Source organism: Trichosurus vulpecula, chromosome 8 (genome assembly GCF_011100635.1).
Source record: "Trichosurus vulpecula isolate mTriVul1 chromosome 8, mTriVul1.pri, whole genome shotgun sequence".
NCBI classification, from domain to species: Eukaryota; Metazoa; Chordata; class Mammalia; order Diprotodontia; family Phalangeridae; genus Trichosurus; species Trichosurus vulpecula.
This window is the reverse complement of record NC_050580.1, coordinates 216,357,328-216,380,493: the sequence shown is the minus strand read 5'-3', so window position 1 is coordinate 216,380,493 and position 23,166 is coordinate 216,357,328. Positions and strand designations below refer to the sequence as shown.

The 23,166-nt window shown below is 38.5% G+C and overlaps 1 protein-coding gene across 1 annotated transcript in view; it reads right to left on the bottom strand.

Annotated features, from left to right (window-relative positions):
- The window catches only part of SLC38A6 (solute carrier family 38 member 6), a 78,740-nt gene that overhangs the window by 4,923 nt on the left and 50,651 nt on the right, over positions 1–23,166 (bottom strand). Inside the window, exons 9-15 of the mRNA XM_036736330.1 lie at positions 18,505–18,570; positions 18,109–18,162; positions 12,352–12,431; positions 11,883–11,983; positions 6,014–6,138; positions 3,397–3,541; positions 3,195–3,289 (exon numbers count right to left, since the gene is read on the bottom strand). Coding sequence (XP_036592225.1) covers positions 3,195–3,289; positions 3,397–3,541; positions 6,014–6,138; positions 11,883–11,983; positions 12,352–12,431; positions 18,109–18,162; positions 18,505–18,570 — 666 coding nt within the window. The remainder of the gene's footprint in view (positions 1–3,194; positions 3,290–3,396; positions 3,542–6,013; positions 6,139–11,882; positions 11,984–12,351; positions 12,432–18,108; positions 18,163–18,504; positions 18,571–23,166) is intronic.

Below are 23,166 nucleotides of genomic sequence, written 5' to 3'. Positions count from 1 at the left end.
AGCCAAGATGGCAGCTGGAAAGCAGAGACTAGCGTGAGCTCCTGCCAAGGCCCTCCAAAAACCTATAAAAAATAGCTCTGAACTAATTTTAAAGCTGCAGAACCCACAAAATAGCAGAGGGAAGCAGGGCTCCAGCCCAGGACAGCCTGGATGGTTGCTGGATGAGGTCTTTTGCGCACAGAGCTCGGAGCAGAGCCCAGTGCGGGCCACGTGGAGCAACCAGAACAGGAGCTGGGCAGAGCGGGCCCTAGCGCCCTGAATCAATGAGCTGCAGCAGTTGCCAGACTTCTCAACCCACAAACACCAAAGACAACAGAGAAGGTTAGTGGGAAAAGCTGCTGGAGACAGGGTGACAGAGTTTGGGTACAGCCACTGCCCTGGGAGCAGCGGGGGTGGGGCAGCTACAGAACTACAGCTGCAGTTGCTTCCAGCCCCAGGCCCACCTGGTGGGAGGAATTAAGTGGTGGATCAGAGCAGGAGTACAGAGCCTGCTGAAGATCTAAGTCCAGTACAGGTTGGGGGTTCGTGGGGAAGGAGGAGTGCTGGTATGGCAGAGGTGGCTGTAATAGCTCTGAAATCAACAGTGCATCCCCTCAAGCTTGGAACAAAGAACTCTTTACTCCACAAGCGGTCATACCCCACTGAAAAACTCAAGGGTCAAGAACATGGCCAGGCAGCAAAAACGCACCCAGATTCAGTCTCAGACTTTGGAATCTTTCTTTGGTGACAAAGAAGACCAAAACACACAGCCTGAAGAAGTCAACAAAGTCAAAGAGCCTACAACAAAAGCCTCCAAGAAAAACATGAACTGGGCTCAGGCCATGGAAGAGCTCAAAAAGGATTTGGAAAAGCAAGTTAGAAAAGTGGAGGAAAAATTGGAAAAGAAATGAGAAGGATCCAAGAAAACCATGAAAAACAAGTCAATGACTTGCTAAAGGAGACCCAAAAAAATACTGAAAAATATACTGAAGAAAACAATACCATATAAATTAGACTAACTCAAATGGCAAAAGAGCTCCAAAAAGCCAAGGAGGAGAAGAATGCCTTGGAATGCAGAATTAGCCAAATGGAAAAGGAGGTCCAAAAGACCACTGAAGAAAATATTACCTTAAAAATTAGATTGGAGCAAGTGGAAGCTAGTGACTTGATGAGAAATCAAGATATTATAAAACAGATCCAAAGGAATGAAAAAGTGGAAGACAATGTGAAATATCTCATTGGAAAAACCACTGACATGGAAAATAGATCCAGGAGAGATAACTTAAAAATTATTGGACTACCTGAGGCCATAATCAAAAAAAGACCCTAGATATCATCTTTCAAGAAATTATCAAGAAGAACTGCCCTGATATTCTAGAGCCACAGGGCAAAATAGAAATTGAAAGAATCCACAGATCACCTCCTCAAATAGATCCCAAAAATAAATCTCCTAGGAATATACATTTGGATTCCCAAGCTGTTTTCCTTTCCTTTATTTCTTTGGTGAGGTTTGCCATTCCAGATTCAAGTTTTTCTATTCTGCTGATTATTGTTGCTGTGTAGGACATAAATTCTGCTCTTATAATTCTTATTTGTTTTTAAACCACTCAGTAACAGCATGTTTTGATTCCATGTTCTCAAATTCCAAAGGGCCCTCTGTCTCATCAAGTGTTGGATCATTTTCTTTCATTTTTCAGTATTCATTCATAGATGCCTGAACTTGTTTAAGAGAACTGGAAGTCATATTTTCTTCTGTTACTATTTTTCCTGTTGATTTATCTGCTTATGTTCACAGTCTTTGACATTTCTTCTTCCTGAAATCTTTGGTACTTTCAGTCTCCTCTCTGTGCCACCTTTCCCTCCATGTTATTTTCCTTATTAGTCTCTTCCTGACTCTGTCCCCTCTGATTATGGCTTCCTTGGGAGCAGGATCTCAAAGAGTCTCAGCCTCCTCCCACATTTGGCAATTCACAGTTCACCAATGTAGGTCTTTGCCCCCGTTTACTTTAGAGTAGTCAGAACTGGCCCCAGCTAAATGCTGTGCTTTTCCCCTCAGGCTTGAGCTGCATAGCTCCTCACATGTAGAGTGTCCTGTCTGGGTGACGTGTCCTGTTCCTTCTGCTCCTTATTTCTCTTGCATGGCCCTGTCAGTTCAGATCATGCTTCCCTTGGCACTGATAATTCAGAGCCTGCTTTCCTTGGCACTGGCAATTCAAAGCTTTGCAGCGTTGGTGCTTTTGGGTTACAGCTCCTGGCAGGTAGTTGTTCCTGAAGGGCTGTGACCAAGCTGGTTGCTGAGGAAAGAGCAAACTTCTGCAGCCTGGAGCCAGGACCTCTACAACATGGACAAAGGAAGGGGGAGCAAGGAATGGGGGTGGATTTTGACATAAGCCTGTTTTGGGTCTGCCAGTGTGGCCTCAATGCCACTAGTGTGGAAGGAGGGGGTGGCGTGCTGAGTGAGCTCAGGATTAGTGTCGGTTCCTGAGTTGTGGGTTTTTTAAACTTCTTTTGTATTCTGGGTGTCCCAGGCCATAGAAACAGCTGAAGTTGTTTTATCTTTGGCACATAGTTTCTGTTTTAGAAAGGTTTGAGAGGTTATAGGGATTGCAGAAAATTTCCAGTCTGCCATCTTGCTGCTCACGTGACCCAGAAGTCTTCTATCACCTCTAGAATCAAATTTCAACTTCTCTGGTATTCAAACCTCTTTACAACTTGGGTCTAATCTACCCTTCCTGCTTTATTATCCATTTTTGCTGTTACTCACACTTGATACTCTTTCCATCTCTGGGGCCTTCTACAAGCTGTCACCATGCCTTAAGTGAAGTCCTTCCTCTTCTGGGAATTCTCAGTGTCTTTCAAAGTCTAGCTCAAGTACTATCTTTTACATGAAGTCTTATTTGATCCTCCCATCAGCTAGTGCCTCTCCTCCACCCCAATTATTTTGTATTTATTTATCAACTACATATATATGTTCATGCTGATTCCCTCAAATAGAATTTAACCTCCTGGATGGCAGGTAATGCTTCATTTTTAAATCTGCAATATAATTTCAATAAATTTGCAACCCCTGTACTATAGCATAGTGCCTGGCATATGGTACTTAATAAATGCTTTTTGATCGACAAATAGCCTCTTTTGAAAACATATAACATAAAATGACAAAATGTTTCTTAAAACAGTGTTCATGAAAGAAATATATAATTAAAAAAACATACCCCAAGTTTCTTCTGAGATATAAAATCCTCTCTACTGAGTTTAAGATAAAATAATCCTGGGAACACAAAAATCAAACATGTTGATGTACTGGCACCTTTAAGGGGGAAAACAAACAAACAAACAAAATGAAGTCGTTAGGATCTGAACCTGAAACTAAGAGAGCCAGTTTATTAGGAGGAACTTTGGGAACAGATAACTCACCAACTATACCGAATATATTTCTAATGTCAGGAACATATAGTGCAAGTAAAACAATGATAATATTGAGTACTAAAGTGACCAAAAAATGATGAATCCATGAGAATAGGCGATTAGGAAAAAATGCCATTATCACTGCTTTCCTTGCCTGTATAGAGGAAAAAAAAAACACTAGTTTAAGAAAAGAGAAGGTATTATTAGGGAAATACTTGTTTAGACATAAATCTGTCCCTATACTCTTCTCACAAAATGTCTATTTTCTAAAAAGTTCTGTCTACACACTGCTTTTATCATGAAGCTTTTAAAAACACTCATAAGATTTAAGTTTTATTCTCAAGTATCTTTCCTTCTTAGGTCCTTGCATTTAGTCTAGTGCACTTATCATGTTTTATTATTCATAATACTTATTTATATACTTATCATCTCTCCTACTAGGTGGTAAGCTCTTTGTGAGCAGAAATTGCATCTTATTCATCAATCTATGTCTCTGCCCTGGGCTTTGCACGCAGTGCACAATGCATGGTAAACGCTTAATAAATATTTGTTGTACTAAATTTTACTGGGTAAAAAATTATGAAAAATGTGAAAACATTCACATACATATTTTCCTTAACCTGTTTTATTACCACCACTAATGGATGTCCTGCTATGATATTTCATCTTGGCAGACATGATTTATATTTCTGAGGGTTATGCAAATGTTCCCACAATCTGGCTAGCAGCTTCTGTGGGGGTGTAAGATCCACCCACAGCCAGCACCCAGAAAGCTGCCAACAGCACAGGTTCTTTTGATCTGCTTAACTAAGGAAAGCAAGGTGAAGGGGTTGACAAGCTTACTTTAATTCAGCATACAAATATCATTCACTTAGTTCAGAGGGAAAAGCCAGCACCCTGAACTTCAGAACAAAATACAAACAAATTACAAACATCAACAGACAGACTTTGTCTGATTCAAATCCCAATACATAGTTACCAGAGTCCAACAAAGTCTCAGCATCCGGGTTTACAAGCTGGAGGGCTCCTTAACAGCTGCCCGGAGTCTCCTCATCAACACCATCTCAAGAGCCCTGCACAAATGGCTCTGTCCTCCCTTCTTATAGGGCTTCAGACATCATCAAATGTCATCTGAATGACCCAAGCTTAGACTCTGGTGATTGGTTCTTGAGTTGGCCCCTCCCCTTAGGACCCTGGGAGGTTCACATCCACATAGATTAGGTTAACACCTAATAGGGCATGGCTCTGGAGTTAGCACCTCCCCTTAGCCAGCCCCACCTTGGGCCCCACCTCTGTCACCAATCCACACCTACATAGGTTCCACACCTAATAGGGGTTTGGGCCTGGGGCTTAGCACCTAGTAAGGCTCAATGAAATACATTGAATTACTCAAAAAAAACCCAAAAAAACAAAGGCCATTTTGCTTACCAACACAGTAAAGCACAGCTATTAGAGGTCCTAGGCTAGAAAAGTTCCAAATTTGAGCCCAGAGATCAAGGGCATGCCTATTAACTGAGGACCAGTCTAGCTGAGATAAGAGATTACTTACTGACTATTAGGTAATAGTAGGGGGCAGCTAGGTGGATAGAATTCTGGGCCTGGAGTCAGGAAAACCCATCTTCCTGAATTCCTTGGCCTTACACACCAGGCCAAGTCATTAAACCCTGTTTGCCTCAGTTTCCTCATCTGTAAAATGAGCTGAAGAAAGAAATGGCAAACCACTCCAATATCTTTGCCAAGAATATCCCAAAAAGGGTCACCAAGAGTCAGACACAACTGAAAAATGACTGAACAAAACATAATAGTATATGTCAATTAATCCTTAAAGTCTATAGGCAAAAGAGTCAAGGTTCTAAAACATGGAAGAATTTCGATGAAGGACATATTTTATATTGCTTACAACAACTCTCATTACTCTAACTGTAACAGCCTTTGTTCTTTCAAAAGGACTTACTAATTTTACCAAGCACTGTGTGAGAAGCAAATGAACAAGAAGATAAAAGGCATTGAGGAATTCAGAATCTAAATGAACAGATAAGACACATATAACAATATCTGAATACCTTTTCCCCAAAGACATAATAATTATCAGAATTCTTATGTACAACAATACTTTATTTTTTATTCATTCATTTACCTATTCATTCATTCTGCCCTCAAATCTTAACAACTGCAAAGCCAATGCTTTGTTTTGGCTAAGATTAAACTAAACTTCCTCTGTGAAAACGCAGTTACAATAAATCAGTAAGCACTTACTTTTGTTGACTTACATTTTCATCTTTTTGTATATATTCTTTTGAAAACACAATATAGAATTGGAGGAAAAAAATTCAACCCTTCCCCCAAAACTTTAGAAGTACTGCATTCTCCAAATTGGAAACAATGCTGTGGGATAGCTTAAATCTAAACTTAATCTAAAAAAGCACAAATTAGCTTAGAGGTTCACTGTTATTTTTGTCCTTTCATGAAGCCATATGCAGTATGAGGTCTTTGATCAATCACTTGACAAATGAATAAGATACACAAGACTAGATTTGATTCAAATGTTCTAGTCTGCAAAGAATTAGCGCTTGCCATTGTTAGGGAAACGACTCCAAGAAGCAACAAGCCCTTTAACAGTACTTACAGGGAAATGGATTAGAGGGACTGTCAAGAGCACAGCCAACAAGATGCATAACTTCACAGCCATGACAACAACATCATTTGGCAAGTATCTGCTATAACCCTGTAGTATTTCGGACTCCACTTTTTCTGCAAATAACAAATAAGGTCTCTTTATAAATCGCCAAGATGTCTAGAATGGCACAATATTTTCTTTTCCATGAACTAGTGTTTGCAAGACTTTTTAAAACAACTCAAAATATGGGCTTATCCTTTCCTTGAGGAACAGGAAACACCTTTCCCCACCTTCATGTGTTGGTCACCCAAACATAGACACACAATATACACAACCTCTCAAGTTAAGAAAAGAAATAAGAATATACAATTTTTCTTTCCAGAATTTTATAGAGCACTTCAAATGCTGCTTTGCTCATTTTTACCTCACCTGTTATCTCAAGTGGCACCCATTATTGTTACTTGAAGCAGAAAATGGGAGCAAGTGGAAAATTAATTACCTAGTGACTTAAGGGAGTGGCCAGGAAGGGAAGACAAATTCTATATATTACCTGTGGCTATTTTCCAATGATGAGATCTGAAGTGAAAGGTATCAATTTTGACTCAAGTTGGAACTATACTGTACTCTTGTTTGAGAAAAAAACAAGTAAGGGTAAAAAGGTATATTCAACCAACATTTGCTGAGTGCCCTCTATCTATCTGGCCCTGTGGGGATACATGGTTGAATAATACGCAGCGCCTATTTTTAAGGAAGCTTACAATCCAGTAGAAGAGATAAAATTTACACAAATAATGACAATAAAGGGAGAACGCTATATGAGAAATAAGAAAAAAAAGTAAAGTACAATTAGAAGTTTTAGAAAAGAAAGATTATTTCTAGTAGGGATGGGGTTGGGGGGGCAGGAAGATCACGGAAAATATCTGGGAAGTAGCATTTAAGTTGGAGTAGGGAAAAGAGAAGAGGGTAATTGCAAGGGGGAGGGGAAATATAAACAAAGACACAAAGGCTGGAAGGGAGTAAAGGGAGAGAATCCACACTCATATAGCATCACTATATGTCAGGCACTGTGCTGAGCACTTTACAAATATTATCTCACTACCAAGCAGGAAAGTGAATGGTTGTGTAGAGAGAAGCTAAGCAGTCCAGTATGGCTGGAATTCTGAGTACATGAAAGGAAGCTTATGGAAATAAGGCTTAAAAAATAGAATGGTGTTTGTAAGTCTTGAGTGCCAGGCTTATGTGGCAGGGATTGTCTTATATAAAATTTGTATCTCCTTAAAGATGGAGCACAGTAATCTGAACACACTAGGATTTAATAAACATTTATTAAATTTATTTCCTTTAGCAAGCAATTGTAAGCTACTGAAGGTTTTTGAGCATAATGAGAGCTGTCCTTTAGGAAGAATTGGATCTAAGGACAGGAAGACCGGTCAGAAGGCTATCACAATTGTCTAGGGGAGAAGTAATGATGGCCTAAATCAGGATGTTGACATTTTGAGGCCAAAATGGAAGTTTCATGACTTAGTATACTTATGTTATAGGGACTTTTAACAAATGTCTATAGCATTGAATTCCATTTGGAAATTAGTTATCTAAAAATGCTTTCTAGACTGTGAGAAGATAGCATTGTCTAGTAAACCAGAGAGCAGAAGATAACAAATGTATATTCTATTCCCAAATGCTTTACATTTGTGAACTACAGAGTCTCAGAGTTGGAAGAGAATTCAAAGGCCATCTAGTTCAACCCATATCTGAACTCAATCTGACTTAGCATAGCACCTAATGCTTAATAAATGCTTGTTTACTTCACTTGACCTGACTTGACTCCAACTCACTACACCCATCCAAAACTGGAATAGGCTGCTTTAGGAGGTGGTGGGTTTTCCCTTACTAGACGTCTCCAAGCAAAAATGGGAAGACACTTGTCAGGTTTGTTGTGGAAGGGACTCTTGTTGAAGGATGAGTCTGATTAGATGACCTTTGAAGTCTCTTCAGACTATAAGATGATGACTTCTGATGGCAGCTCATTCCACTTTTGGATAGCTCTCTAGTTGTTATATAGTTTTTCCTTAAAATAAGCCTGATATTGCTAATTCTACTCTCTGGAGCAAATAGAATAAGTCTAATCAAACACTTGAAGATGACATCATGTCTTTGTAAGCCTTTCTACTTCTGTAAATAGCCTCCATTCTTTCACCAATCTTCTAAGATCATAGCATGATCTTGAGGCCTTTACACAGTTTTCCTCTGGACACTTTCCAGATTATCAGAGTTCTTTATAGAATGTAGTGACCCAAACTAAACAGATGAGGTCTGATCAGGGCAGAATACAGTAATATTATTACTTCTTTAATAACAAAATATGGAGGATTAACCTATTTCCATTTTATGAACTACAGTGCAGTTATTAACACCTGTTGCTAATCAACCTCATGGGGTTTTAAAAAGTCTACCTTCCATCCTCTCAGGATTCAGATTTGCTGTCAACGCTAGTTGGTTAGCTCTGTGTTCTTACTTGATCCAGAACACATGTAATCAATATGGTAAAATAAGCTTGTATGGATCCAGACAAATCTCTACAAATATGATAAGGTGACCTCTGCAAAGTATATATGACCTTAGTTAAGACAGTGTCATAATCAGAGCAGGTTGCTGGACGGGGTAAAAAGTCTATAAAGGCTTCAACTTTGGACCAAAATTCTGAACAAGCTCTTTGCTTCAAGTACACTCTGTATTACATGAGATTGCCATCTGTAGTCATCTTGGCAGAGAGGTGATATGAAGGTTCTTTCTTGTACTGTGATTCAATGCCAAAATAGATCTGTTCTGAGCTGCATATCACCGTCTCCAACATGACTCTGCCTTTAGGGAAGGAATTAGTTTGTGTGTGCAAAACCAAAATAAAACCATGCAGCCCAAAAAACTCTTTAGGACGTAATTTTCCTTGAAATTTTCATTTCTCCACCTGAGGAAATTTGAGTATTCTAAAAAACTTGCAAGCGTGGATGAGGAACTGGGGTCTAGGAAGATCCAGGAAGGAAAAGATGTTTGATAGGTAAATTTCTGCAGGGGAAACATCACTTACAAGTATTAAAATCTTTTAGACCATATGACCTATGATGTTAAGAGAGAATTTTTAAAAACCTACAAAGTTTAGGCATAGCCTAAATAAGCCAGGAACAGCTAAGAATTTGCTTCAAAATGGAATTTTGAGTGGAGGGTATGACATATAGTTTTCCTCTTTAATCCTCTTCCTTCTCCCTCACAACTAATATAACTACAATGGAAAAGGCACTGAATTTAGAGTCCAGAGAATCTTGAATTCTGGGCCTGGCTTCAAAATCTACCACCTCAGTGACCATGGGGAAGTCATTTAATCTCTCTTAGCTTTGTTTTCCTCATCTTTCAAATGGGAATAAGTTTACACTACTTTTCTCATAAGGCTTTTATGAAGGTGAAAGGAGATAGTGTACGTAATGTGTTTTATAACTATAATATGCTATATAAATGTAAACTATGATTATTATTACAATTATCACTATGATCAATCAATCAATAAACATTTGTTAAGCACCTACTGTGTGCCAGGCACTGTGCTAAGCGCTGAGGATGCAAAAAGAGTCAAAAAACAACTCCTGCCCTCAATGAACTTTCAATAAGACATCCCACTTCGCTTGTTGTTCCCATCTACCTGGAAGGACAGGATTTTTTTTTCTGGCAACAGATATAAAGTTAATTAATTTACTAACCAATTTATGCCTTTTAAAAAGTATCAGTAACCTAAAGTTCCCTATGTTTTCTATCTGGCAGAGAGACACTTAAGTATGTACATAGATATTATAAAACAGAACCGGAGGAATGAAAAAATGGAAGACAATGTGAAATATCTCCTTGGAAAAACCACTGACCCGGAAAATAGATCCAGGAGAGATAATTTAAAAATTATTGCACTACCTGAAAGCCATGATCAAAAAAAGAGCCTAGATGCCATCTTTCAGGAAATTATCAAGGAGAACTGCCCTGATATTCTAGAGCCACAGGGCAAAATAGAAATTGAAAGAATCCATCGATCGCCTCCTCAAATAGATCCCAAAAAGAAATCTCCTAGGAATATTGTTGCCAAATTCCAGAGCTCCCAGATCAAGGAGAAAATACTGCAAGCAGCCAGAAAGAAACAATTTGAGTATTGTGGAAACCCAATCAGAATAACCCAAGATCTGGCAGCTTCTACATTAAGAGATCGAAGGGCTTGGAATGCAATATTCCGGAGGTCAATGGAGCTAGGATTAAAACCTAGAATCACCTACCCAGCAAAACTGAGTATCATGTTCCAAGGCAAAATATGGAGTTTCAATAAAATAGAGGACTTTCAAGCTTTCTCAGTGAAAAGACCAGAACTGAATAGAAAATTTGACTTTCAAACACAAGAATCAAGAGAAGCATGAAAAGGTAATCAAGAAACGGAAATTGCAAGGGACTTACTAAAGTTGAACTGTTTTGTTTACATTCCTACATGGAAAGATGATGAGTATGATTCATGAGACCTCAGTATTAGGGTAGTTGAAGGGAATATGCATATATATATATATATGTATATATATATATGTGTGTGTTTATGTATATATATAAGTGAATATGTATGTATGTATGTATCTATGTGTATATGTATGTATGTGTATGTATGTGTATATATATATATATATATATATATATATATATATATATATATATATGTAAAAGAGAGAGAGCAGACACAGGGTGAGTTGAAGATGAAGGGAAGATATCTAAAAGAAATAAAATGAAATTAAGGGATGAGAGAGTAACATACTGAGAGAGGGAGATAGGGAGAGATAGAATGGGGTGGATTATCTCCCATAAAGGTGGCAAAAGGAAGCAGTTCTATGGGAGGAGGGGAGAGGGCAGGTGAGCGGGGAATGAGTGAACCTTGCTCTCATCAGATTTGGCCCGAGGGGGAATACCATACATACTCAGTTGGGTATCTTACCCCACAGGAAAGAAGAGGGAGGAAGATAAAAAAAAAATAAAAGGCGGGGGGATGATGGAGGGGAGGGCAGATGGGGGTGGAGGTAATCAAAACAAACACTTTGGAAAGGGGACAGGGTCAAGGGAGAAAATTCAATAAAGCGGGATGGGTTGGGAAGGAGCAAAATGTAGTTAGCCTTTCACAACATGAGTATTGTGGAAGGATTATACATAATAATACATGTGTGGCCTAAGTTGAATTGCTCAACTTCTTAGGGAGGGTGGGTGGGAAGGGAAGAGGGAAGAGAATTTGGAACTCAAAGTTTTAAAATCAGATGTTCAAAAACAAAAAAAGTTTTTGTATGCAACTAAAAAATAAGATACACAGGCAATGGGGCGTAGAAATTTATCTTGCCCTACAAGAAAGGAAGGGAAAAGGGGATGAGAGGGGAGGCAGGGTGATAGAGGGGAGGGCTGACTGGGGAACAGGGCAACCAGAATATAAGCCATCTTGGAGTGGGGGGGAGGGTAGAAATGGGGAGAAAATTTGTAATTCAAAATGTTGTGAAAATCAATGCTGAAAACCAAATATGTTAAATAAATAAATTGCATTTAAAAAAAAAAAGTATGTACATAGACCTGCAGTTAAATTTTTAAACAAAAATTTCCTGTGAAATGACAAATCATAGTGTTTCTGATTCCTCACTTTCAAAAGACAATAAATCAATTCTTTCACACCCTTAGGATGACTGAATTTTATCCAAGTGGCTTTCTGAAAGAGTTAAATCCACTAATAAGAGATGGACATAAACTCCAAGTATACAACAGAACCCACTAAGTAATAATGCAAGAAAAATAAGTTGCATTTATCTCTTACGTAAAAGTAAGTACTTACCATAAAAAGTGAGGTACCCAAATAATGCTGATGTAAAATAAATGAGAAAACTTAAAGCGATCCCTGTGTTGGTTACACTCTGCATTCGGCTCTTAGAAGGTCTAAAAGACAAAAATAGAACCAAAATAGAACAAGAAAGCTGGACAAGACAAGAACCACAAGCTGGACAAGATCTGGACAAGAGATCAAACAGTCTGTAGACTCTAGGTCATGGTGCTCCTCAGCTTTACAAAGCTGAGTGCATTAGCAACTTTATACCAGGAACTGCAGTGGAAAGACATTATATGAAAATATTTTTATCATGTGACATTCTCCATGAGGACTCCACTGAATTTTTTACTGTTGTCCAAGAAACTCTCTAGAATCTAACACAGGGAACCATGAGAAAGCATGGAACTGACTCAGAAAAGCCTCAAAATGTCAAAACTTTTTATTTCACTTAAGATACTCTAAGATTCGTACACGTTACCTTCGAAGCTCACAGTATATAGGCAATACTGAAGTATGGCAGAGAAATGAAAATGCCATAGTTGGAATGGCATAAGCACTCTGAAAAATTAAAAAAAAGTGAAACCGTTAAATAGTTTCCTGTTGAAAAAGCTACCACTAATTTGATGTTCAACTCATGTTTTCCAATGAAAGGAATCTGGTCAAACTCAGTATTCTTTGTTAAGCAGCAACATTATTCAAAGAAAAATTATTTATATGATGTGAGGGAAAGTTATGGATGTATTTATATTTATTTACTAAGCCTTATTGGTGCCTCCTTCTCTTACATCACAGTTATTTTGGGACTTCACCACTCTACAAACATTCTCCCCCTCCCTTCCAAGCTTCCCTCTAAATGGTTATGGTCAATTTCAAAATCTATAGAAAATATTTTATTCTTTAGCTGGTTTCCTCTGTTACCTTAATACCATCTGGGAACCTTCTCTTGCCGTGAGCTACTATTTTCTTAGTTAATATATGTAACCATTAGAATAATCAATCAACAAGCATTTATTAAGCATCTACTACATACCAGGTGCTGGGGATACAAAGACAAAAGTGAAAATAGTCTCTGTCCTTAAGTACATTGCAGTGTAGCGGGGGAAGATCACACTGTATAATTATAACTATAATCATAATTATAATTCTAATTGTGTACAGAGGAAAGCCTTCACTTGAAGGGATTCTGAGAGATGGAAGTAAGGCAGGAGAACATTCTTAGATCAGCACAAAGGCATAAATGTGGGAACTGAAGGGCTGTGCCAAGAGACGAGCTTGGCTGAACTGCAGTGAGCGTGGAAGAGAGTAACAGGCAATAAGGATGGAAAGGGAGGTTGGGGCCAGGGTGTGAAGGACTTTAAGTAACAAACAGAAGAGTTTATGTCTGACTCTGGAAGTGTAGCCAGGTTGCGATTGGTGTGAATAACAAAACCCATGAAGCATTATTCAAATTTGCAATGCATTACTTCCACTGGGTTGGAACCAATGACCATATTTTATAGAATTATAACTTCAAACAGCACAAATTCAAATACATCTACTACTTCATAGGAGTCCTTGTTTGCACTAACGTAACTAGGCAGCCATTAGGGTTTACCGAGTAGGGAAGTGACAAGTAGCTATGAAGGATGGATTGGAGATGGGAATGACCTGAGGCAGGGAGCCCCAATAGGTAGGCCATTGCAATAATCTAGTTGAGAGGCGATGAGGGCCTAGCCTAAAGTGATGGCCGTGGGAACTAGAGAGAAAGGGCTGGATGACAGGGACTGTGTGGAGATAGAACGGGCAAGAATTGGCAATTGAGTGATCTACTGGGTGAGGGAGAATGAGAAGTCAAGGATGACACTGAGGTTGTGAACTTGGGTGACTTAAAAAATCATGGTGTCATCAATGGGAATAGGGAAATTCAAGAGAACGGTGGGTTTAGGGAAAAAGATAAGAAGTTGTGTTTGGGCACCTGAGTTTAAGATGTCTACAGGGCACTGAGTTGGAAACGTTCAAGAAGGCGTTTGTGCTGCTGTACTGGAGCTCTGGAAAAGGACCAGAACTGGAACTGTAGATATGGGAGTCAACAGTGTAGAGATGGAAACCCATGTGAGCATTAAGAGGTCACCAAGAGAAAGAGTATAGACAGCAAAGAAAAGAGGATCCAAGACAGAGCCTGGGGTACTCTCGCAGGAAAGGGGCATGATATGGATTCCATGATATGGAAAATTTAGCAAAGGAACACTCAGACATGTAGAACCAAGAGAAAGCAGGGTCATGAAAACATATAGAGGAGAGAGAACACAGGTGGTTAACAGCATCAAAAAGGATTGAGAAAAGTCTATTAGATAATTAAGCGATCACTGATGACTTTGGAAAGAGGATTTTCATTGAGAGACTATAAAATAATAAGGTTGGAAGACAGATTGTAGAAGGATTCAAAAAGAGGAAAAAGAGATGATTATAGAGTTATGATTATAGAGAGCTTTTTCAAGGATTCTGGCAGAAAAAGGAAAGAGAGATATGACATTCCAAAAGCTTGAATGAAAGACAGGGTCTAGTGATGTTTTTTTTCCCTTTCAGGAAGGGGAGAGAGGTGTGTTTGTAGGCAGTATGAAAGGAAGTCTTAGATATGGAGAGACAGAAAACTACAAAGAAAGAAAGGATGACTGGGGATGCAATGAGGGCCTGGTTGAAAACCCTAATTCCCTAACTAATTCTAAGGCTATATGGTCTGGTATGGTAGGCTACATAGGAGGTATTTACCAATAAGGACAGAGAGGTCCCAGGATGGAGGCTCTGAAAACGAAAGGCTTAAGTTAAATTCTGCAGGGCATAGGCTCTGGTCTGGGAGGCTGGTAAGAAAATGGGAGGGAAGTCAATAAGAAAACTGTAAGATACCAAGTGGAGGTAGGAGGGTTTGGTTATGAATGACTTTGAATGCCAAACAGAGGCTTTTATATTTTATATTGAAGGTGACAGGCAGCCACTAGAAATTATTGGGGGGGGGGGTTTGGCAAGGTCTGACCTGCATTTTAGGAAAATCACTTTGATGGCTGAATGGAGGGTAGAATGGAATAGGGAGAGACTTGAGGCAGGCAGACCCACTAGCAGGCTATTGTAATAGTCCAAGTGTAAAGTGATAGGGGCCTGCACCAGGGTGGTGGTAGTATCAGAAGACAGAAGGGGGTGTATTCAAGAGATGTTGTAAAATTAAAAATTGACAGGCCTTAGCAAGACTGGAATATGGGGGTGAGAGATAGTGAGGAGTCAAGGATGACACCTAGGTTGTGAGCCTGAGGGACTGGGAGAATGTGTTCTTATCAGTAATAGAGAAGTTTGGAGGAAGAGATAATTCAGGGGTAAAGGTAACGAGTTTAGTTTTGGACACTTTGAGTTTAAGATGTCTAGTTCAAGATGTCTGAAAGGCAGTTGGAGATTCAAAAATGGAGGTCAGCAGGGAAGTTAGGTCAGGATAGGGAGATCTGAGAATCATCAGCATAGTGATGATAATTAAATCCAGAGGAATTATGAGGTCACCAAGTGAAATGGTGTAAAGGGAGAAGAGGGCAAGGACAGTGCCCTGTGGGGCACCTATAATTACAACATGTGACTCGGATGAGGCTCTCAGCAAAGGAGACTAAGGAGTGGTCTGAGAGGTAGGAGGAAGACCAAGAGAGAGTGCTGTCCCAAAAACCTAGAAAGAAGAAGATATCAAGGAAAAGAGTGATTAATAGTGTTAATGGCTGCAGTGAGGTCACAAAGAAAAAGGAATAAGAAAATGAAGCAAGACTGGAGTAGCAGGCCTGATGGAGTGGATCTCTCTTGAGGCACTCAACAATCAGGACACTTGAATCTCCATAGCAAGCACTCGGGAAATTAAAAGACTATGTTTCCAGGGCATGGTCTCAGACTGGGATAGCAAGGTGGCTAGCAAGGATTTAGAAAGTCATAAGCAGTGATAGGACAAAGGAGAAAGATATACAAGAATAGAGAAAAATATAGACTTGAATTGGTCAAATAAGGGTCAAGACTGGGAAAAGGGGAAGAAGTGAAGCTAGAACAGGGGCGACAGCCTGGGAAAGCACTGGAGGGTGGGGAGAATGGAGGTCACAATGAGCACAAAGAACAGAATTAGGGAAAGCTGGAGAGACTGGAGAAAAGAGTTTCAGAGTCGTAATTATGGAAGCTTAACACATGTGGACAGTGAGATCAAGTGTATGACCATTTCTGAATACAGGTAAAGTGGAAGAGAGGACTAGGTCATGGAGCTGAGGAAACTGAGGAACTGGGAAGTAGGGGTGTTTGGGGAAACATCGACATGCCTGCTGAAGTTCCCTAGTGTGAAGGCAGGACTTGGGGTTGAGGGGAAAACTGTTAACCAAGTACACAACTCCTTGAAAAAGGAGGGAGAATGACCTGGGGATAGGTAGGTAACAGCTATTCAGATCAGATTTGGGTAATAAATGTGGACAGAGTAAGCTTCTAGAGGTTGCTGCACGGCAGCAGTGAAGGGACAGTCTAAATTTTGGCAATGGGGAATAAGGAACAGTCAGTTTCCCCTCCTGGACCAAAGTGTCAAGGGATATGAAAGAAGGTACAAGTAGTAATGGAAATGATGAGCCAAAATGTGAGGTCACACAGGGGGAGCCCAGTCTCTGTGAGAGCCAGATGATGCATCATGATATAACTGGCAACATCCCCATGCCAAATATACTCGATTCTGGCTAAATCACCATCACCAGTTACCCTTTTTCATTCAGATAACTGACAGCCATGTTTCTAATGTGCCCGGCTCCCAGCTAACTTTCCGAAATTGATGGACTCATAGAACTAGAGTTAAAAGGGACCCTTAGAGGCCATCTCTTCCAAACCTTTTATTTTACATGAAGACATTGAGGCCCAGAGAAATTAGGTGATTTGTCCATGGTCGTTCAGGTACTAAAGGGCAAAAGTACGATTCAAATCCAGGGACTTCCTCTGAATCCAAATCTAGCACACAGTACTACGCTGCCTACTTTAACAACTCAATTCAACCTCAAGCCATGCTAACTATTACTAAGAGTGTTCTCTAAGGTGACTGTGCTCAGTAATTCTCAGCCTGCTTGGGAGAGTAATCATTCTAAACAGCATTCTTGTAAAAACCAAAAGTATACATTACGTATATGAGAACAGAAGAGAGAGTTGGATGTGAAAACTGCTAAGAAATTACCTTAAAAAAATTTTTAAAGTAGAGGGAAAGGAAGGTACATTTGGGCATGATGACATCTAGCTTCCTACACTGCTATGACATAAATTACTAAAGAATAAGAAATACAACTCCCTATTCTCTAATACCATTCTTTAAACATAACATATTATATTTCTATTTACTACATAAAGGCTACAATCTGCACTAGTGGAATGAATACCCACATAGAAGAGCTTGTAGATCCATAAAGGTATTCTATCTGTAAGAGGACAGGTTTAGATGGCCTGGTTCTACCTACAAAGTCCCCTCTCTACCTCAAAACTGAAGGCAGGACTCCAGATGCTAAAGGTCATAGGACTTCCAACGATATAGAAGGGAGTCATTTACTTAGGTTTCCCCTAAACAGTATAAGTAATGGTGGGATGTAAAGGAGCCCTTATAGCCAGAAGCTGTGTTCTTGTATTCATCAAAAAAGAAATCTGGGCTCTTCAGAGGACAGAGCACAGTCCAGCCAAAGGTCAGGTCATGCATAGTCAGCTGGTACTCAGGTGCACCCTTTTTGCATTCTCAGTCTTTTAAGAATGACACATGAAGCATGCTCAAGCCCAAAGAGTAAGGATTGGCCTATGGATACCAGATACATCTTTCAGTCCTAAACTCCAGAAAGCAGCAAGCTTTTAAGTTTTGAATGTCTACCAGAAGTCACCATTGTCTATGTTAAGTCAATGGTCTACTGGTTAGGCTAAGTTTTGTTACAAACAGGGTTTTACTTAAAGTAGGAGTTTTTGATGTAATTGGCTGGTTAGCTTTACAAGTCCATGGAGCTGCAAGATGCCTATATCCACAGAAAGATTCGCTGGACAGACCAAACAATTCGATAATATATTCCATGCAAGGATTCATTTAAAACCACCCCATCGAAAAGGTGCCTGTTTTATGATGGGCCATCCTGTGCTTAAAAATAATAATTGATAAGTATAAATACCTTAAAAACAAATACTATACAAACTTTTTATAGTTAAAATGTGAAAATTAAATCAGAAAAGTCTGTTAACAATTTACCTCTTTGGAGAAGTGAAAAAGCTTTGGTTTACACTCCTCTGTGATATTTGAAATCTGTGAAAGAGCATAAGGGAAGAAAAATGAGAAACCAAAAGTTAGCCAGTTAGTAAACTGGTATATTCATAATAACCACTACATATATATATGTATATATGTACACACATACACACACATATATATACATTTAGTTCACTTGACCCTCACAACATCTAAGATACTACCTACCCTCATTACCATTCAATTTTTGAATCAGAGCTTTTTAAAACAATGAGAAAAATGGGCTGTAGTAGTAGCTTTTTCACTAATTAAAAGAAAATAAACATTATTAGCATGACTTTTCTTGTCAGATTAAAATGAGAATTATTACAAGTCTTCAAAATACAACTAAGTCATTACCTGGAAGAATTCCCCTCCATGAGTGGGTGTCAGTGGACAAGAGATGGACCATTTTTTCACTATAACCTGTAATGTGAAAGAAAAGTAAGCACCTAGATTGTACTTATAAAATTTTATGATGAAACAGATTACTTGAAAGAGACCAAAGCAGTGGCAAGCCAATCTCTCTCCTTAAGGAGGAGATCCTGTTTTAGTCTGATTTCCCTCTAATTTAAATTGTACAGTTAAGGACATTACAGAGACATTACAGTTAATGTTCTCTCCATCTAACTAACCAAAGTTGATGAACCCAGACTATGGCCATCTCCCCAGCAGAGGCACTCCACATTTGATAAGGCCTTTTACATTACACAAGTAATGACTGTATGGGAAACTACCTGTACGGTCAGCTGAGCTTGGTAATTCTTATTACTACTCCCAGAGACTAAATTTTTGCATTGCATATGAGAAAATTCAACTGTCAGCCCCAGTTTACAGTGTTCTGAAGCATTTAATGAGGCTAGGAGAGCAGTATAACACAAGAGGGACATTACAACCTTGGAGGCATGGACTTTGTAACTGTCTTTTGCCTCTAAATTGACTTCTTAACCTTTTTTGTGTCACAGACCACTTTGGCAGCCTGGTAAAATCTCTTGACTCTTTCTCAGAGTGATGAATTTAAATAACTGAAGGAAATGCTAAATTTCATGTTGGTGAAAATAAAAATTGTTTTCCCATTCAGGCTCATGGACTCCAGATTAGAATGCTTGCTGTAAGACAAATGATTAAGAATTGTTAAAAGTAGCTTTGGAAGAGACATAGATTGAATCTTAAAGGTTGAAATAACAAAAACATGTAGATAAGAGGGTCTTTAATGAGAGTGATGAAGCATCTTCCTGGATGTTCCCCTCACAGTCCCTTCTTGGCCAGTTGGTGGGTACTTCTGAAATGCATGGTGAATGAATGTAGAGACAGTTGCTTGGGACAGGAACACAAGATCATAAGATAAGGGAAGAGTAAACACTCTTTGCTTCTGCTCTCCAGGTTGACGTAGATATGAATATAACACCTAAGATAGGAGAATTGAAAACCAAAAGGAGCACGTCTCTGAAACATTCTGAATGATCTATGCAAACCTAGTTAGAAAAATATTTTTAAAAGAAATATGGAAAAAAAAACTCAGAGGGAAATTCTTTCACAGAAGGGTCTAATGAGAATTTTTCACAACTATACTTTTTTATTGTAGTCACCCTGTTCTTGCCCTATAGTTATTGGTTTTATCAACACAACCACTGTAGTATCTGGATTTGGGGGAATAACTACTCTGTAAATAGTTGCTCCAGGCTGATATCCACTATACAAAAGGCTAAGGGAATACAAAAAAAGAGACCTGTGCTTTGCAAGAAGCCAATAAATAAATAAATTGTATTTCTATCGGATATTTATCTATCCAACCAAAGATTAACGCAATGCTAAAACAAATATCAAGCAAAACCCACTTAACTTTTTTAGGAATAAGGAACAGGCATCCTTAGATTCGATGGAACAAAGTAGAAAGTGGAAAATGTGAATGATATGAAAAAGTTGCTTTAATGTGATATTTGATTTATGAAGAGGAGGGAAAAAGGCAATAATTATACAGTCTTAATTCTAACTATTTAAAACAGATCAGGGTAGTTGGTTTTGGGTGGTGGGCAAGATAACTAGAAGATTTCAGAAAGTAAGGATGTCACACCTACCTTCATCCTTCAACATTCTCTCACTCCATCTGTGCAAGCTACCTTCCTTCTTCTGGGCAAGGCAAATGCCCCTTTGTGGTATTTATAACTTAGCCACTGTTGACTGGGCAACCATTAAAATAGCTAAGTAGGTGTTATTAGAAAAGTCACCATTCCCCACCCACCTCCCCAGCATATTCACCTCCTGCTTACCAGATTACCTCTGGCTTTGAAAGATGTTCTTGGTAAAAGTTCTGCATTTGAGGCAATGAGCAGTGAGTAAAACCCAGGCTCCCTACCTTTTTAGTTTGGGTGTCACAGAGTGAGTTGCACAAGATGAGCAGGCACAGATGGGTGTTACCTTTACCCCAAACCCACCCTTCTCCCGAACTTTCCTACACTGTCAAGTTCACAATCACTGTTCTACTCATCCAGGTTTACAACCTCATTTTCAACTTCAACTTTCTCATTCTGCTTCATCCAACAAATCCAATCAGTTTCCACATCTTTCGTGTCTACCTTCATATCTCTTCCATCTGTCTTTCTCTCTATTGAGAGTTATCACCATAGTTCAGGTCTTCATGACCTCTCACTTGAACTACTGCAAAAGCTTCCTAAGTGGTTTCCCTACCTCATCTCTTTCTTCTTGAATTCATCCTCCAAACAACTACCAAGGTGATTTTCAGAAAGCTCAGATCTGATGAAGTCACACCCGTACTCAAATTCCAGTAGTTCCCTATAGACTCCAGCATCAAATCTTGTTTCAAATTACTAGTACAGCAGTACAGGAATATAATTTATTAACAAGTAACTATACACATATTGGAAGTGCATGCTCAAAAAATTTTAATGAAAAGGGTACATGACCAAAAACTTTGCTGTCCACTGACTCAGAGCATGAACAAGTTAGGAACAGAAAATCAAGGCAAGAGAAATCTGCAGTTTTATGGAGGATGTAAACAAAAATGAAGCAAATAGAATGGGGAAAAATAGTCCTGTTGAAGTTATAAAAAGAAAAAAATCAGGGAGACAGAAGATAAAGAATTGAGAATAATTCAAGTTACTTATTACCTTACCTAAAATACCCTTCTTCTGTCTTTCATCTATGCAAATCCTATACAAATTTCCAGCTTCAGCTCAGTTCCCACTGATTCTACGAAGCAACACAATGATCTTTCTCTCCTCTGAATTATCAACACACAGTCTGTACTACACACATGACCACTCAATTATATGATTTTATTATTCTATAATTGTTTCATATGCACAAGTCTTGAAGCTCCAAGAGAAGAATCAGTTCTATACTTCTGTGTTCCTATGGCTCCTACACACAATGTTGAGCACACAGAAGAAAGATAAATACTTGTTAATAAATACTGAATACAAAAAATTTTTATATTTTATATTTCTATTTCTCTTCCTACTTCTACTACTAACTTACTTAAATGTTGTTTATAATAATGAGTTATGCACTTACTTGTAAATCTGAAAAGAATGCTAATCTAAGAGATCTAGGGCCAAATTCCCAGTTATGACTGGCACAAACTGGAATTTTGAGGCAATTACATGGTAAAATTAATCTTTTTAACCTTATAAATGTTCACAGACACAAAAAAGGGACAAAATCAACAAGAAAAGTTCAAAGAGAAAAGGGAGACATAATCATGGTAAAGACAGTGATTTTCATTTGCATTATTGTGTAGTTTTGGCTCAGAAAAGTTAATTTTATTATGTCACTGATTTAAAAATAATTTTAAATATAGTTTTGACATAAAAATACGGACAAATTGATCCCCTCAAAAAATAATCCCTGGAATAGTACCCTTTATTTTCCTATCCACCATTTATTTTAAAGCCAGAAGTTTAAATACATCAAAATGGATTTGTCAAATAAAGGACATAAATCTTTTTTTAAAGTGTATTTTTCATTGTCCTATTGCAGACCAAATTAAAATTTTGCTCACAAGCAAAAATCTGAACAGATGGTTTCTAAGATTACTATAAATGCAGAATAAGGGTATTACTTCCATATGACTGTTCTAGTTAGAAATCTGGACCAAATTAGAGCATATCTGCCACAACAGAAATTAATGCTGTAAAAACTACAGTGGGCATATCTTACCAATATATTTCACCTGTTTCAAACTATTCACTATGAAAACTAAATCATACTAGTACAATTTTCAATTTAAAGATTTTTTTGTCAATACTAATTAATTCTTTAGTATCCACATACATACATCTACATGCATTGGGTTCTACCTACATAAACAGAAGTACTCTGGACATAATAATCATTAGGATGAGGGTATTACCAATATCTTTTCACTGCAAGGACTGGTATTTATTCATTTAAATATATCTGGAGGTTACAGGATAACAGAGTTAGAGCTGGAAGAGCCTTAGGCCATCCAGTCCAACCCCCTCACGTTTCAGATGAAAAACTAAGGCCCAGAGACATTAAGTGAATCGATTCTGGTCACAAAGATAAGTAAGAGGCACAGGGGAAAAAAATGTAACAAATATGCAAAAGCACCATCTAAATGATTAAATGTAAAACTGTTTTATAGGAATCTCCAAATTGAAAAAAGCCCACAATTACATAGTGTTTTGGCTCCAGGGATCATAGTTCCATTTCTGAGCAGCAAAACTATTTTATCCTATATTTCAGCCACAAAAATAATGACCTGATCATACTGGCATAAATTCTGGACATACTAGGCTCTTTTGACAACTATGCAGGACAGGCTTTGATGTCTGTCTAACTCTAATGCCATTTTCTTTTTTTTTTACTTTTTATGAAGTAAGTTGCCCACATTTTATTTATTTGCAAAACAGAATTTTGGTAAGTGGCTATAAGAAGAAAAAAAATTACCGAGCTTATGAAAAGTATATTTAGATAGATATCCTCTTGCAAACTACTAAATACTTAATCCTACTAAGCTTAACACTTGGACACTAGCCA